General features: G+C 35.2%; 1 protein-coding gene across 2 annotated transcripts in view; it reads right to left on the bottom strand.

The window, feature by feature from the left end:
• Window positions 1-272: 272 nt before the first annotated feature.
• The window catches only part of MAN2A1 (mannosidase alpha class 2A member 1), a 106,490-nt gene continuing 87,821 nt past the window's right edge, over window positions 273-18,941 (bottom strand). For both annotated transcript variants that reach the window (XM_041395889.1, XM_041395890.1), the window contains 3 exons: window positions 8,193-8,387; window positions 3,572-3,682; window positions 273-3,227 (listed from right to left, as the gene is read on the bottom strand). In XM_041395889.1, the coding sequence (XP_041251823.1) occupies window positions 3,075-3,227; window positions 3,572-3,682; window positions 8,193-8,387 (459 nt within the window). In that variant the 3' untranslated portion in view covers window positions 273-3,074. The remainder of the gene's footprint in view (window positions 3,228-3,571; window positions 3,683-8,192; window positions 8,388-18,941) is intronic.

Genomic DNA, 18,941 nt, shown 5'->3' with positions numbered 1-18,941 from the left:
CAAAAGAGCTGCCCATTTCCTTCCCACACTGTGCAATCCACATGTTTACATCTCTGAAGTTAGCATCTATCCTCTTCTCTTTGGCAGGTGTGAAATACATTGCACCTTTGATCTCACAGATAACTGTCATTCCCAACAGATACTGACATATGAACCTTTTCCAAGAAGTTATGTTTGTTGTTTCTTTCATTAAAAAAAAAAAAATAAATAAAAAAAAAAAAATTAAAATTTCTTAAAGCCAAGGCATTAATGACACTGACCAGATCTCACAATAACATTACCTTTTATTAGAGATCTTATTTTACATATCCCCATAAGATATAAAAGAGAAACCTTCCAAGAGAAAATATCAAAAACCTTCAGCTGAAACCAGTTTGTTTCACACAATATGAGCAAGTAAACCAAAGAAAATTAAGACAAAGGAATGTAAAAAAACCCCAAACCATAAAATCAGAACAGGTACAACTCTTGTATGGAAAGTAATTACAAAGTTTTAAACAATTACTTACATAGCATTGCATTTAAAATCATACTGGCAAGGTAAAGATGCTTGCTTCTCTTAACCAATAGCTACAAACCCAGCAGCTATAAAAACAGAAAAAAACCCAAAATAATAAAATTGAATTATATGGCCAATTCACAAAAAACCAGCATGAGAATTCATTAAGACTTGTGCGAAACAAAAATCCAACAAAAACCCAAATCAAGGAAAACACAACCTCATTGACAGCAATATTCTGAACCAATTCAAGCAAAATCCTTTTTGAGACTTTGACTGGAGTTTTGATTTAGTAAGGAATTTCAGGTAAGGATCTTGAATTGAATGCTGTCATTACACAAAAAAAAAAAGCAAAGGAACAACAATTACATCTGCTGGTTAAGGAAGATTCAGGCACCATGATTGTGCAGCTGATGACAAAAGTAAAGAAACAATGCTATATGAAGAATCTTTCAAAGCAATTCCAAGAGGCAAAACACTTTAAAATTTTATTGCATCAAAATTTTCCTTTTCTGCCTAGCAAAACTGAAACAGTATTTTGAATGTTTTCCCGCACAGAACACATAAAAGTATCTTAAACATTTTAATTCTGAAGGAGCCACAAAATAAGTGTTACGAGAAGCTGGCAAGTCTACTAAGCTTTGATTTCCAACAAAACCCAGCATTTTCAAATATTTTTCCTAAGAAGTTACAGTACACGTTTATTGCATGAAAACATCCATTTATTGGATTTATCTGATTCTTCCATTTGTGATTAGTGATTCCTATATTTTTGATGTAACTTGCACCAGATCCTACTAAAGTGTTCCCATTATTACAAAACACACAGCAGATTGAATTAAGAAAATCTACACAATCTCAACAGAGATCCAACCTATGACAATGCATAAAATCTAAGTATTACTTTCATTTTCTTTTTAGATAGCCTGTAGCTATATGAAATAATTTGATAGACTTTGATATTTGAAATAATTGTTGAACAACAATGATAAAATTAAATACAGGAGGCAATACTAGAGCTAACACATCTTTTTACCAGTTATGATGACTTTTCATGCATTAGTATTGAGGATAAGCAACAGGGTATTGAAAAGTAGAGCATAAGCGAGAGATAGAAGAAAGAGCTATGAAAATAAGTGACAACTATGAAATGGGATCATACTCAAGTGAATGTTTATATATATTAACTGTAAACAGCAGCTCTACTTAGGGAAATACTTTCCACACTTGGATGGCTTAAGTACTAAATATGAATTAATATGGGAAAAAGCAAAGTCTCCATTCTTCAGTAACATGAACACTGGCAATGTGAGGTTGTAAGTTTGTAAAATGTTGTTTAAAATATAGGCACATGATTTGGAATTAACAGGTCACCATAGTCTGTGACATGCAAGCACATGTTTTGATGGGTTTGCAAACTATATCTTGCTTACTATCAACTCTTTGCATCAAGTTGCAATTTTCTTGAAAGCAGCTGAATTTAGCTTCTACAGCAATTCTTTTTTTGTTGGTGTTTCACGTCATAACATCATATTAATACATTCAGATAGTCAAAATGTTCAGAATAAGGTAGCACAAACTTGGTGCAGGAGTACATAGATCAGTGTGGCCAGCATTGTCAAATAGGAGATACACAGCTTAAGTATTATATAAACTACCTTTTCCCCAAAAACACTAACATAGACACCAAAATTATAACAAGACATATCAAAAATAAGGCACATTTATTTTGATATGGTAATCTTGAAATAGAAAACTCATTTCAGAGAACACTGGTATCTAAATGAGTTTTATAAAAAATGTACTCATGATAATTATGGACATTTCTCATCATGGTAATGGAATAATTGCACATATCCCAGTGTGTCAAGTAACAAAATGGGAGTTTTATTAAACATTTCCATTGCAAAATTACTTTGTAGGTTCAGGTTTTTCTATTTACATAACTCAGGTGAATGGTAGAAGTATTAAAATCTACCATCACTTATCACAAGTACTGCAGGCTTTCATTTTACCACAATTAATAATCCCCTTTGTGTTGAATAAACTGAATTAATTGCGGAATAAATTGAGATTATTGTCATTTATATAAATGATTGCAAATATTTGGACATTAGCTACTACACAGGAACATTTTATTCCATTTTATTTCCAAGCTGCATCAGGACTTTTTACACTGAGTTATTCGCACATAAATTCATCAAGAATCAGGAAAAGAAGGCCGTTTAAAATCTAATCCCCTGTTTATGAAAATTAAAACACCAGAAACATCATTAATTAGCATATAACCTGAGATTAACTCTGCTGAGAGGTTAAAATCCATAGAAATTTCTTCATTTGTTGTATTAACTGAAGATGGTGATGCTATTTTATGGGGGAAAATATCCAAACAAAAAAAAAAAAGTTGCTTGCAACATGGCTTTTCATTATGTTGGTCAAAAAAAAAAAAATAGAATGCATCTTTTTCTCACAGTATCCAGAAGTTGGAATAACATTAATGTGCCTCTTATTGCACATGAAACTCAGAGGAGATACAATTGCAAATTCTTCTTTATCTGAGTATTAAAGCAGGATTTCATCTCAGCCGAATCCGGAATGTATTTATCTCCATAGAACTCATATTTATTTCACTTATATTTCTGGCATCTGGAGGTGAATGCATCAAAGATAAAGATGTGGGTGTAAGACTTTCCACTCTGAATTTGCTAAAGAGTTTATGCACCTTTATCTGGAGGGAAGAAAACAAAACAAAACAAAATAAAAAAACCACCTACATTTAGAAAAAGCAGTAAATACCTTAAAATTGTACAGCTCCTTGCAGGAACCAGAAATTCTCATGCTCAAGATTTTGAATATTTTTAAATATCATAGATTAAATACTGTACAATAATTTAGATCTTTTTAGACAATAGTCACTCACTACATTTAAATATAATTTAATTAGTATATTCAAAATTACTAGAAATATTTGGATTTGAACCCTTCTTGTTTCCAAATAATGCAATATTTACTCTTCCACCCAAAAGAAAATCCCAAACCTGTTTTAAAATTCCTATAGATTAATAACCATACCTTTCCCTGAGTGGTAGAACAGAGCAGACCCGTGTCTCTGTTTGAAAATTTACAATCAAATCCCTTTCTATGAAGAATCAGAGCAGCTTCATCAGATGGTTTGGTATCTACCTAGAAAGAAACACTATAGAAGATTACTCACAAAGTATCAGTCAGGAAGACATTTTAGGACACCAAAAAAATTGTCCTTATCATACAGTGAATAGAGACATTTACATCTTGAAAAATGTTCAGCCTAGATTGAACTGTCATGCCTTTTTTTTTTTAATTTTATAAAGCTAAACATAGAAAGAAGTAAATGGCAAAGAGTTGAAACATATAATGTACTACAGAATATAAATATAAATTATTGAATTTAAAGGCCAACAGATGTACATGTATACATGACTTAGGACTGAATGTAGCTATCATACCTGTATTAAATGGTTCCCCACAAAAATTACATAGCAAAACAGAAAACAAACTAGAAGTCATACGTTAACTGCAATACTCAGTTTTACATATTCAATGGCATTATGTTGAACAAACTTTCATAGAGCAAAAATGCTCTCTAACTCAGCTTAAATGTACAGAAAAATGTACACTGAGACACACATATGAAATAAATGTTATCTCTAAGATATTCAGTGCTTTTGAGCCTCAAGAAACATCAAAGAGTAAGCTGCTCCTCACAGGATTTGTGCTCCCGACCCTTCTCCGGCTCCACTGCCCTCCCCTGGACATGTTCCAGCCCCTCAATATCTTTCTTGTGGCCGCACCCCGACACACTGTAGTCACTTATTTAATATGATGCATTACTTTCTTTCTTTAATTATTGCTGGTTTACATTCTTCCGCTCTTAATCTTATTATATATATAATAAGAGCATAAAAAAGATGGTTCTATCCAAAGCCATGCCGGTTATTCAGGCTATTTTTCTCTTATTTATTTCTGGTTTACTTGTTCTTACACTGGTGCTTTTTCACAAAAGCAGCTGTCATGAGTTAGGTTCATTTCTGGTACTTCAGAATGTATCTATTGCTTGGAGAAATCAATGCCCCAACAAGCATTAGGCATTCTGTGATGCATTACCTCCTGAAGGTGTACCAAACAAGAGGTCTTAATCTAGCAGATACAAATTTCTTTTCATAAAGGTGATCACTGATCAGCTTGTACCAACTTCTTTGAAACCCAGCGTGACAAAGAATCAAAGTACAATAAATTCATGGTATAAAGTACTCATTCATATAATAAAAAAATTATAAACTTTGTGGGTTTACGTTCCTCATTTAAAATAGTAAAAATTTACTCAATAGTATTTGGAGTTGAAAGTTAGATATTTTTTTGGTAAAACACTAACAGTTAGAAACTTTGCATAGTTTATAAATCATAAATTTGAAGCTCTGCTTCAAAATATTTTGTGAACAATAGCTTATAACCACCTAAAATCAGCTTTTTAATTTATGAATAGTGCCTACATCCAGCATATGAAAAAAAGTTTCCAGTACTTATTAACACTGATGGCTAAAGAAATTCTTATCCTGTTCACTGGGACAGCAGTGCCACTTTCTATATGAAGTGAGGTAATAGCTGTGATATTTTCCCCCTCCTACTATGAAACACCTGACATGATTTTCATTGTCACTGATGTGACAGTGTTGCACTTAAAAGTGGATATTTTTAAGCACACAAAATAACACTGTCTGCTTAAACATCAGATTAGCGAAACATTAAAATTCATACTAAAAAGCCTGACTTCCTATGGGGTAAATTAATGTTAGAAATGACAAGCCAGTAATGGGTATCAACACTTCCTCTAATTCACTTAAATTATCTTCTAGTAATCTGCATAAAAAATGCATGTATGCATTTCAAATGATAGCATGAATATTTAATCTCCCAATTTTTTTAGAATTAAATATTATCCTTATTAAGATTCAAAAGATTTAAAACAAAAAGGTAACACACAATTAATGATACCCTGAGAAAGTGTTTTGGTCAGTATAAATATCTATTATTTAGTATTCCGTCTTCTACCATGAACATATTTTTTCACTGTGTAAAGAATAAAGCTGGTCTAACCCATTATCAAAGCAGGTGAAAGATTAAGTTGTCACAGCCTCCACACCTACTTTAATTTACCTGTTCTTATATCATCTCTAGGTAAATTTGATTAACTACATTTAAGGTTTATGTATATCTGAGCAAAGATGAACTTAATTTACACCAAATGCACCTTCCAAACATGACAATCCTAACTGCATGAAAACCTGTAACAATCTCCTCAATTTTCAACGAGTTACAACATTCATAACATTGCAAATCTTCACAGCACTGTTATTTAACAAAAAAGCCCTAAACTCTGTGCTATTAAATCTCTAACAAGTTTTCTTAGAAGAGCTGTCAAAGTTTGATTTGATTTTGATCTCTGAGAATTAAAATGAGACCTTATAAGAAAATTTAAAAAAAAATTGTTAGGTTTTCTCATAACCAGTATCCCAGGGCAATGCTGCTAAAATTTTGATGAGAAAGCAAAAAACATTTAAACTCTTTTAAAATTCAATTACTGTAAGTTAATAGACACACACTGAAAAAAAATAGGTAATATGGTAAATTTATGTATTTATGCTTAGTATAAAGGGACAAAGCTACTGTGTTCTAGATCTTGAATCCCAGTTAATTTACATAAGGTAAAATATGTGTCTTCTCAAAAGCTGGAATTCTGTTAGGAAAAAAAATCTTTAAATGTTGTAATCCTCATGGATTGGACTCTTCCATGACAAGATGAGACGTCTTACAACAAAAACAATATTCTTTCTGATTTATACCTTAAATCTTAACAATTATTTTAATTTGGTACCCTATCATCTGTAATTGTAATGGATTATGGAAAATCAACTTCCAACAGTTTAAGCAATGGAGAGGCGTAAATTTTTGGAAAAAATTTTATTGTGTCAATTAGCCAGAATTATGTCACTTGTCATTCAAATTATTGGAAGCAAGAGAAAGGAAGCAGAAAATGAGGAGAGATTTACAGAATTATTTACAAGGCATAGCACTATTTTTGCTGTGGGGAAGAACATTCTGTATCTCTAATGACAGTGTTCCTATCCTGTGACTGCTGCAAGCTCTCACTTTGAAGTGGACACATTAATGCTGCAAGCTCAAGAGCTGTCAATCAGTAATCAATGAAACACAGCTGTGGACAGGGAAGAGATCACAGCCTCAAACAGTGCTATATCAGTTGGGACAGTGGGGCCTGAACAGTCTAGATAAAACAAGAGAATTCACTTAGAAGTAGTAAAATTGAATTCAAAAAGCAGACACTGAGCAAGCCTCTATTTTCACAGCTTTCATACACAGATCATACAAACAAGGGGATAGATTTACACCTCAAAAAGAGAGGGGAGATGTTCATGAAGGTCTGCCCCTGAACTTGGTATGTTGAAGTAAACCTGTGATGCTGAGCTGGTTGAAGTAAATTAAAATATACACAGCAAAGTATGAAATATTCACTTCACCTGAAGATTTAATTTAGTATCAGGGTCTTCCTAACTTTTCAAAGGCACAAGACCCATAAAATCAAGAAATCTTCCACTTTGAAATTCAAAATAAGAATCAGTCACAGCTGAAGGGACTTACACAAGATTGAACTACTTACACAGACAGCACAAGAAAGCAAACATTGAAGTTTTAAAATACAGATTAAAACAGAATGAAGATCAGATTAAACAGAATATAATCTCATGTTAATACAGACAAGCCCAGCCATCATGGAGACTCTAGAGGAAAAGGGATAAATAGTTTGTATCTAAGTATGCCAGAATTGAAAAGGGATTGCACTGTGCTAGCAGCACTGATGAACAGCACTGAAATACAACATAAAGTTAACATAAGCACATTTTTAAAGGAGCTGAAAAACTGAAAAGAATTTATAGAACAGTTGGCAGGAAAAGAATGCAAAATGAGTTCCAGTCATTCAGCTAATCAAAGGGAAAATTAAATTCTGGTGGTGACATACCTTTCTTTCCTTTGAAGGAGAAAAACACTGAGTACAGAAGAGCCTTTTTTTGTTAGTATTTTTTGTTGATATTTTGTTTGTTGGTTTGTTTTTTTGGTGTTGGCTAGATGTTTGGGTTTGTTTGTTTGGTTTGGTTTTGGTTTGCTTACCAGAGAATGTTTTCACAGGAACCTATCATGAGCTGCTGTTCGAATAAATAAATTAGATCTTGTAGCTAAGCTTGAAAACATTTTAATAAAAAGATTTGTGTTTAAAACTATATTCTTTATTAAAAACATACTCAGAACAAAATCTAATGACCTTAAATTCAATTCTTCTAGTATAGAAAAGGCTGAGGTATGACTGGTTCTCTCTTAAACTTTGGGAAACTATTGAAAGGTACTCACTCCAGAGACAGAATCTTGCATTATGCATACTAATATGTTGTGAAAAAACACAATCCCTTCATTTCTTGTTACTCAAACAGACACAAATCTCTAGTTCTTGCAATATTAAGAAAAGCTCATAATCACACTGCAGTTTATCATATCATATAAACCCTCTCACAAAGTACTTTATAAGAATAAATTATTTTACTACATCATCAAGCTATATCATATGTTTACAGTGGTTTGACCTTACTTTTGCTTGGATTGTCCTCAGATTGACTATATGCATGTCACAAGGCATGGACGACATCAGCGGAGAAAAAGTACTTATCAACTCTGGGACACCTGAATCTGCGTTTGTTGTCATTGGAATTACAGGATGATTTAAGAAGAGAGAAGTCATATGGCTAAGAAGTGATGGAAAACTGACTGGTGCCTTCTCTTCATTCTGCAAAATACCAAAAAATTATTCAAGTTAACATACCATCATGTCTAAATTTTAAAACCCACTTACTTTATACATGATTCCAATAATTACGTAGAAAATTTTAATTTTTAGACCACCCATTCAATTTTCCAACTTTTGGAAAATTTTGATCATCCACTAATTTTCTTCTATTGATAGGTATACTTGCTGTTTCTATAAACAATAACCTTTCCAAATTATGATGACACGTAATTTTACAACATCCTTTGTGTTTCTGCATTAGCCCCTGATGTTTGTACAATACAGTTTGGAAAAAAGAAATTAGTTACTACTTTAGCAAGTTGCTCGTATTTATCTCTTTGTATATGGAGAGGCAGAGAGCGTCTTGCAGGCCTCCTATTCCACATTATTTTCTGACCTATATTTCTTGCTTTCCTCAACTTGTATCCCAAATCACTCTTTCTAATTTAAATCTATTTCTCTCAAACTGTTACTGGAAGAAATTGCAACAATCATCTTTGTCTTGGTCTGCATTGCAAAAGATTTCTTCCAGACATTTTATTTCAATGTCATGCCAGCAGGAATCAAAGGTATTTTATCCCAATATTTTACAAATTTTGTACTTTCCAAAATTTCTTATTTGAGGTGTTTTTACTTGGCTGCAGAGGCTGCCTTACAAAGCTGACATGACCAAATCTTACGTATTCATGACAACCAGTTAAAGCTCCAGAGAAGCCAAGAAAAGAAAACAAAAGAAATTTAAACAGGCAATTTCTATTTTAAAATGTCAGTGAAGATAAGAGTAGAAATGGAAGTGAAAACTTCTTTTGCTCTTATTTTTCCCTTGCATACTTAATCAGATAAATCCCTGCTTGTTGGTGATATTTAGCAAGAACTTTGTAGAAAGTTTATTTAAAATGTAGTATCTTAAGCACTGTTACATTACTTTTACATTTTATGATAAGCTGGAAACACAGAAATAAAAACCAAATGGGAGACGCTTAAAGAAAAGGGGAAGATTATTTTTCAGCTTATAACAGAAAACCATAACAGTAATTTTTGTCTTGGGTTGTGTTTGCATGTATGCATATTTATTTATATTTCTGCAGTAGCATGAAATACAGCTGACAGTGAAGAAACTGAAAATATTCCAGGCCTGAATCAATGAAAGATAGTAATTTCTGTTTTATTCTTGGTACTTTCCTCAGTAATAAGTAACGCTCTTTGGTATCTACTAGGCATTGAGGCTTAGTGTTTTTAAGCATCTATTATGACCCCCAAATGATAACAGTGGATCATTGTAAAGGATTGCTTCTCCATGCATCTCATTGCATTTATTTCTATTGAATTCCATCTGTCATCTTATGGCATATTTAATCAGTATTGAATTTTATAAAGTTCCGTATCTCTGGTAGACTTCATTGCCATGATTTTCTTCTATTCTAATAACAGTATGAGCAAGCTTGCTCTATGCACAGCTTAATAGAAAAGTCTTCCATTCAAGTGCCTGAATACATGCTCTAAAAATGTGCAGTTCCCTGTTCTTTCAAATAAGAGTTCATTTTTTCACCCCAAAAGGAACAGTGTTCACTCTGTTCACTGCCATAGAAGTGCTAAAGTCAGTCAAAACATTTAATTGCCATTTATTTCCTCATCTTCCACCTTTTTTTTCCCCTGTGTAAAGTAAGTTGATTGCTTGCATCTGAGAACTTAAAATGAGGTCTTCTAAACCTTCAAACCTTCTAAATCTTACAAACCACACATGAATCAGAAAAATAATCTATTCATCCTTTTATACTATTTAAAACAAAATATTGCAGATAAGCACAGCCTTGAAGGACTGGCAAATGCTAGATCCAGAACTGATTCAACTTGGCTCATTTTTGCTTTCACTGTGTCTAAATGTGTTATTGCTGGCAGGAACATTGTCCTTACGCATTATCCACTTTGGAACTAAGTGGAGATTTTATATTGAATCTTGTATTCCCACATCTGGAATGACAGTCAGTTCTGGATGGTTGCACCAGCAGAGAAAGTGCAGTCATTCCCTGAATCTGCGTAACAGCAATGGGAATGGAGCATACAGAAGGCGTCAAAAGCTGCCAGGAGACCAAGGGAAAATGCTTTCACAGAAGACTGAGAAGGAACTCTTCAAATCACACTCTCCCCTAGGTACATCACAATCATGCAAGGGTTGGAGTATGTCTTTTCCTGCAAGTCTAGTGATCCAGAATTTAAACAGGACTGTCTGGAAAGAGAGATGAGAAAGGCTTGCACACAAACAATGTAATGGGAAGAATATTTACTCTATGCACAACTTCACCATGTGGACGGCTTTCAGCCGTGTCCTGCTGATGTGCATCAGAAGATGCAGTCCCACAGTCTCCATCTAATTAAAGTATTGCTCTCTCAAAAGTGACATCATTTTGTCAATTTCCATGGCAGCACTTATTACTCAAAGTGTGAGTGGAGCTCCTCTAGCCACCTTACAAACATTAAGTACTGGCAAAAATCTGATGAATGCCAGATGATGATGTGCTGGCTTAATAAGTTCAAATCAAAGCAAATACTGCCTTTTTAACCATCTTACAGTACATCCACATACAGTTATGCAATTGGAAACTGTGTTGAAACACAACCTCTTGAATGACTGTGCAATGAACAAAAATGGAGCCTCATTTAGGATCTTCCCTTGTCTTCAAAAGTAAGGTAAATAATTCTAAATTTGCAATTTTGAGGAGACACAAACCATAATGGAATATAATATTAGATCACAATTTGCAACAAGTTTTAAGAATAGCTTCATCTATAAAAAGTGCCTTTATATCAGAAATTAGCTATTTTATTGATACTCACAGAAATAATTGAAAGGCTTGGGTTGGAAAAGAACTTAAAGGTCAAGCTGTTTCAACCGGTCTGCCACATGCAGGGATGTCACCTACCAGAGCAGGTTACTCAGGGTCCCATTCAACCTGGCCTTGAACACTTTCAGGGATGGGGGACAGGGAGAAATCTGATTTTTAATTATGCCTCAACATGTGTTATATATGAGGTGAAGGATTCCTGTAGGGGCTGTACACATGCTGGCAGCCCTGTCCCGAGGGAGTCTTTGCCTGGCAGCTGGTCAGGGGAGAGAAGGTTCCACAACTGGGCTGTGAGCAATCCCCCACCATTTATTGGTGGCGCAGATGCCTGTAAGCCTGGGAAAAAATGTCAGGGAAATCAGGCTGTGGGAGGGACTTCAGCCCATACAAGCAGGTAATGCAACATAAGGGGACATTATAATTCTTGGAGGGATCAAGGGTTCGCTCAGAGGGTCAGCTTGACCACCTCACTTCCCTCGCCTTTTCCTCCCTGTTGATGACTTCCCTGCCCACACCTGCTCTGCCCTGCTTCACCATGCCCACAAACCAGCTCAGCGCTGCAGCCACTGGGTGTCTGCTGCTCCCAGACACCACAGCTCCACGCGCTGCGCTGCCTGCTGCCTCTGGGAAAAGTCACTCTGCCTCCGAGACTCAGAGGGTTTTCTGCTAAGAGTTTAAATTAAGTAACTAATGTCCTTAATTAGAGGGGGAAAATGCTAATTAGATTCTTCAAAAATCGTTTCATAACTGAACAGAAGAAATCAATGGAAAATTCTGTAGAGAAGAAAGTAAAGCTGAAGGAGTTGATAACTGGACACCAATTTAGCTACTGGAGAACGAATGAACTTTTCAACACAGACAAGTAATCTAAAATTTCCTATATTAAACTAAGGAAAGGAAACTGAGGCAGACAGTTCATCAAATCACATTATCTTGACTATTTCCTCCTCCTCCAGAGTCTTCTCTGCAGTGACGTCACCAAAAAAAACCTAAATCATAACAGTAAACCCACACTGGCATCCACACTACCTAATCTAACATGCTGAAATGTGGAAGCTGAGTTAGTGTGTTAGAACAATCAAATATAATCTGGAAACAGGTCTAATTCTGGGCCTGCTAAATCAAGGGATGGAGACTAAAATAGTCTGATATCAAACCACTTGGATTATTGCTGGAAATAAAAAGTTTCTCATTCTCTTTCATGTTGTGTCAGGAAACAATTTTTATCAGCTTTCTCTCTGACAGGTTCAGAAAACCAGCTGGCAGCACTTTTCAAAGGAGAATGTTTTTGGACTGAAAAATCTAACCTGTGGAGGAAAAACACTTTTCAGAACATCTTTATTACCAAAGCATATGAAGAAAATATTTTTAAATATCTTAATCATAAACTAGCAAATGACAGCAATCAAGAATATGAGTCAAAGAATTCCAAAGACAAATATGGGGAAAACCAATTGTATCTTTCTGTACAATCCATCAGCATGTTTGATGTGATGCCACTTCTATATGAGAAATTGATTCTGTAATATGGTGCTAGGCTCCTCACAGGTGAGAAACAAAGCAGACAACATCACTGATGATGTGAATAACAGGTTTACAACACGTGACAAAGTAAGTGACAAGTAAGGGCAGATGCCTAAGCTTTAAAATGACTTCCATTTTTCACCAAATGCAAACAGCTTGAATCCTTAACTACAGTGACTCCCCATTTGTGGAAGGTGGAGTCTCTAAGCAGGAAGGAGTGAGAAATAAGCACAGTGCTCTATACACACATTGCCCTAAGGCTTACAACTTAGAAGAGAAATTCAGGTTTTGTGTCAGACTGACACTAATCTCGTTCATCAAATTGACATCAAATAGTAAATGGCTTCAACTTAAGTTACAGGCTTTGTATGCAAGTCTGCTTGGCTGTTATCTTACCAAGTGAAAATGAGATGTTCTTTCTTTAAATTCATTCAAAGTTGCACACCGTAATAAAAAATAAAAAAAAAAAAAATCAAAGTCTGACAAGTTCTGAAAGTCCTCCAGATATGGATGATTCATTCCCTTTCCTCTGAGGTTGATACCTGAAGATAGATTTTTGCATGCCTGTAACAACTCCTAGTGATTTTCAGAACAAAAGAAAGACAATGGGTCTTACACCTCTAACACAACAAACAGCAATTAATGACTGATATAAGTTGGGTTAATTCTTCTGAGCTGAATAATTCCTTTTCAGTCCCCAAGAGTGCAAGGTTAGGGTAAGCATTTGGCAAAGAAAACAGTGATCAAGACTTCAAGCAGCTTTGAAAATGGCCGGTGTTTGCAGAGGAAATTTTGTACAGGAATAAAATAAGGTGAGAGGAAGATCTTATCTGTGCTGTGGGATTCAGAACATCTAAGACCTCAAAGCTGAACAAAAATCTTCAGCAGGACAATCTTCAGGTAATCTCTGAAGCTAAAAATCCAAGCTTAGACCCATTAGGCTTTTAGGAAAGTGTGGGTAAGTTGCAACCAGAAATAACAGTCACAAATGTGAGTACTGAACAGGCAGATATTAGGGAATCTTAAAAAGACTATTAATAAGAATACTGATGCCAGATTCTTTTCTGGTATACCAAGAATTTGGCTTTCCTGAAATGTTGGGGGGGGACCAAAAATACAGATAAATATAAGGATTAGAATTGTTTGCATATACATTTTTGTCTACACTTAAAAATCCAACAATTATGTTACATTTTTGCACATCAAAGCATATTTTGCTTTTTGCAATAGGTTTCAAGTCCTTTAATTGAGAACTATGGTATGGAGTGCTTACGGTCTTTTGATATCTATTGAAGTGACCAGCAAAAGACAACTCATGAGATCAGAGTAAATCTGATGTAATCTCTTTACCTTAGGGAATGGAAAATTTTCTATCAATTCACTTGGTCATTGCTAATGAAAATCCATTGGAAATGCATTTCTGCTGCACTAGCTGAAAGGGGCTCCTGGAGGCTGATTATAGAAGAAATGAAAATTCTGAGGCACCATAAAATATCCACAAGACTGGGTGTTTGCTCAGTGACTAAAATCACCACATATTTTCTGTACCAATCCTTAGTTGACACTAGAACTGCAGATGAGAAACCTGGGATTGTTGCAGGTAACCAAACCCAGGGAAATCTGCATCCACAGGAGGAAGTTTTCCCAGTCTGCTAGAGCCAAATTTGATCATCTGCTAGAAGAGGTGATTCCTCTCATTCCAGGTTGATAGATAGGAGCCTGCCATGGTTCTGTTCCTCCAAGAACATGCAAGAGCATTATTCCTGTTAGGCATATATGGAAACACATGGACATCCCCACATGTGAGCAGAGACAGCCCTTTTGCCAGAACCTTTATGAGCAGAGCATGGGTAACAGAAGTAGAACAGACAATCCAAACCTGATTGTGCCCTCCAACTGACCAGGTTTGGACTTCAAGACCTTGACATTCATGATTCACTAGAACGCTCAACAACCACTGTGTGGACTTTAAGCCCTTCTGATATCCAGGTCTGGATCTTAGGCTTCCTAATGATTCACCAGGTCAGACTTCACCTTCTTCCAGGAGCTGGCCTGTAACCTGTTAGCTTGTAGTTTGCTGTTTACAGGAACACACAGAAAATACAGGCCTTCCAGCAACTAGAAGCCAGTTGTACTGGTCCCTCAGTCCAATTGTGTGTCTCTCTCCAATAGCTATCACACACATCACACACACCTCTTACTCTAGTAAGAGACTAGTCTTACCAGAAGATGGCTAGTGGCTCATGCAGATTCAGAAAAGGTTGGATGGCACAGAAATCAGATATAACAATCCAGAATGAGCTGTGGTGGTCAAGCACTGGACTTCATCAGAGCCTTTTATGCCCCTTTTACCCCTACTTTTTCCACTTGTTACTCCTCAATCCATCTACTTCCCCTCCTGTGTCAGTTCTACCAAACATCCCATAAATAGCCTCTTATTTAAAAAAAAAAAAAAAAAAAATTTAAAATCCAGAATTTTCTTAGTCTAAGGCAATTTCTGCCTCTGCATCTTGTTGGGTTTCACACCAGGAACAATCTAATTTTCTCCCGTTCAAGGTCTCAGGAGCAGCTAGTGCTCCACTGTTCCACTTATCACTGTTCTTAGGTGACCACATTTAGTACAGCTAATGTTCAATCAAATGCCATGACAGAAACCATGTTCTATAAAGAGATCATTTGGAGAACATCTGCTTGCTGGTACATGGAAGAGTGCAGATGGTAAAGAAAGTATCTAATCACCATGATCATAAGCACATCACCACATTACTAAGGCTGATAAATACACAGCCATCAACAGCTGGATGAAAGTGATCAGAAAAGCAGATAGACAGCAAGAGATGTTTTCTTGGCAACAAAAATATTTTATTCTTATAGCCTTCCTGCCAGTTTTATTTCTTCTATTCTAATTCTTCTTAGAGTTTATTTAGATATCATTTAATAATGGTACAGGAGGTCAGGCTTAATGCCTAAATAAATACCCATGCTAGGTTTTTGGAAGGGATCTGGTGCTAGATTTTCCCAGAAGATTGGCAAGATCTTATCCCCTTCTCAATGACGGTAGAAAATAGCAATCAGAAATTTTCTGGAGCTCAGTTTTGACTGAGGAAGTAGTTAAAAAACTGATGGTAAGGACAGAAAATATACAGTGATACCTGCTAATTTCCAGGCATTGGAATTCTACCCCTCATGCAAAGTTCTTGCTACTGATGGAAACTTGCAGGTGCAAGGAGGTTATTCCCAGAGAGTCATTTCACTTGAGAATAAAAGAAGAGGCTGGACTTGTGCACTTTCTCCCTTCTTTAGGAAGGATTCTGCCCTACAGTCACATCTTGCAGCAGGAATTAATCCTTCCTAGAAGTGGTGATAGAGAAAGGTTTAAATTTCAGACCTCAAACTGTACTAGCTCAGATAAGCTCACAAAAGACAATTAAGTGGCCTACCCTCATCCTTTGAATTATATGACCTACAAGCGGAGAGACCAAGGTTTTACACTATGCATAATACTGAGGTAAAATTCTTTCTAACCAGAGCCAGCAGACAGGTACATGCCAATGGAGACAGATGAAACCAAACCAAGGAAAGTAATTCACTGTTGAGGTGTACATAATTACATGACAAGAACACAAAAGAGACACAGCTGTATGTTCAGAACCCAGAGGAAGCCAGTCCTCTGTATTGTTTGCTCAACCCAGGAGTCAGCTGCAAGTAGCTTCTGCCCTGTTACAGGATGAGAATGTTTCATAACAGGAACACAGGGATGCAGCTTGCAGACAAAGCAGTCTTTATTTAATGGCTTTCTGCAACACATCTTTGTCACTGTATCATGAAAAAAAAAAAAATTGAAGGAAATTACGCTGTAAGGTGTCCTGGCATAAAAACAATGACAGTGCTTGCCTGAAAACAGATGGTATGTGTAGATAAATAAGAGATGGAAACATTATTCTTGATTAGTAAACACAAAGTTCCTCCATATGAAATACAGTATGAACTATACAGTGGTAGGAGAAATAATGAATTAGTGTTTTAAGCAAAACTAGAAAGTAACATATACCTGAATATCTCTTCAAATGAAATACAAAATTAGTGTTTTATACCACATATACTTACCCTTAGTAAATATATGTGGTAAGGCTGTAAAGAAGATGCATTGTATTTTGTGTGAAAACAAGAGGAAAACGACCTTTTTTTTTCTTTTGTGGCCACCAAAAAACCTCAAACAATTTTATACATATTTGATGAGTTTACTGTGGCACTTACAATTAAAAATTTAATATTAGAGTATCTGAACTTGTCACACATGGGCTTGAAAAAGCATCTAAATTGTAATGATTAAACCAATGTCAAGTTTCTGCTTTTTTAAAACATCAAGTTAATTATGAGTTAATTATAAGTTTCTAAAGTATGGTTACATGTAGCATAGCAATGCACAGTGTAATATATAGCTACAGTGAGAAACATGCACATGCATTATAAATAAGCACATCAGTAAGATGCAAAATCAACACAATAATCAGAACAAAAATAGCTGGCTATATCACTACCATAAATTTTCAGAGAAAGTGGCTACTTACAGGGATTTAGTAAGAAAAAGGAGTAGTTATATGTGGTAGAAGAAAGGCAGTTTGATTATGTCCAATATATTTGTGATTTTATTAACTGTATTATTGTTCCTCTAAACAACCTCACCCAAAAGTAAGAGCCATTTGAGCCACTGAATCCTCTGCTCTCTGCTCAAGCCTAGTCCATAAATCCAGTTATACAAATTAACTAAGTCGAGAGACGGTATGAAATAGGAGTCTGAAGAAGGAAGTGTTTGCCTGGCATGACATCTTTTCTCCAGCTACGTCTTTGATGAAATAATATATTACTACTTCCTATAAATCCTATTTCTTTCACTTCTATACTGATATAACATGCTGGGATTCAGAAAATAAAAGAGGATTAATGATTATTTTTCCAAAACTTACAATAAATATAAAGTAGCCTGTATTTTCAAAAAGACAGAAACATTTAGTGTTTTGACAAGTATTAATAAACAGTATTCAGTTTCATTCTCAGCTAAATATTAATCCCTTCAATTTAAAAATGACATTAATTTAGTTCTTGGTTAAAATTCTGAAGAAAGAGTCTTAGAAGACGATTCAAAGAGATATTCAAGCTGAAAAATGCTTGCAAGGAGAAAATGAACATAAGAAGGATTGGTTACATCTAGAATAAAAAGATGTAAGTAGAAATGATATCCAAAATACAGTAAAAAAATCTGAAGCCTGAGGAACATAGCTATCAATAAATGAGACGAGTATAACATAAGTGAAATGAGATTTGCTCAGCTCTTACCACAAACTCAGCTCACTTAACAAACAATACTGTCATTGTGAATAAAACTTTAGCATCCATCTTAGGGGAAAAAAATCCCAACAACAACCAAGCAGAAAATATAAACACAAACCTCCCCCCCAATTCTCTTCCTTCCCCACAAATACCAAAAAAGCTTCAGCAAAACCTATCAACCTGAAGTCTTTTTCAGAGTCAATATCTGAATGAGTAGTTATGACTGATTAGATGAGCTAGAATTCAAGAGCCAAAACTCAGGTAGTGTTAGGATTGGGAACCTATTAGAATATACACTGAGTATATCAACGTTTATGAAGAATTATTAAGAATTTCACTCTATCCACCCACTGCACATATGAGTCTTACACTTCAGGACATTCTGCCATTAAAATTTACTGTTCAGGATGGGGCTGGGGAAGGAAAGAAGTATTTTAGAGATATAAATGAAAATAAATTTTTGGTAGATACTACAATAACAAAAACTGTCTACAGTAATGTCACCAGTGATGCACAATTATTTTAATTATTTTTAAAGACCTGGACATGTGACACTTCACATGCTCTCCTTTTACGGGGAAGTTTCACCAAGAGCAGCAAGCATCCTGTTCTTCAAAATTGTTTTTGAGAAAAGATAGAATGAAAGGTTTTGGAACATACATTAGGAAAAGCTTGTAATGCCAAAGATGCCAAATGGTCAAAACTTTCTCCTCCAGTGGCTCCTAAATTAAATAATAAAATAGGGCTTGACAACAAAATCAGGGTCAGTGTATGAGTCACACTGTAGCTGATCACATACATAAACTGCATATAATTTCATCATGATTTTTTCTGACATGGTTATTTTTAAGCTATT

Source organism: Onychostruthus taczanowskii, unplaced genomic scaffold (genome assembly GCF_017590055.1).
Source record: "Onychostruthus taczanowskii isolate IOZ18803 unplaced genomic scaffold, ASM1759005v1 scaffold120, whole genome shotgun sequence".
Lineage (NCBI taxonomy): Eukaryota > Metazoa > Chordata > Aves > Passeriformes > Passeridae > Onychostruthus > Onychostruthus taczanowskii.
This window is presented reverse-complemented; position numbering and strand designations above follow the sequence as displayed.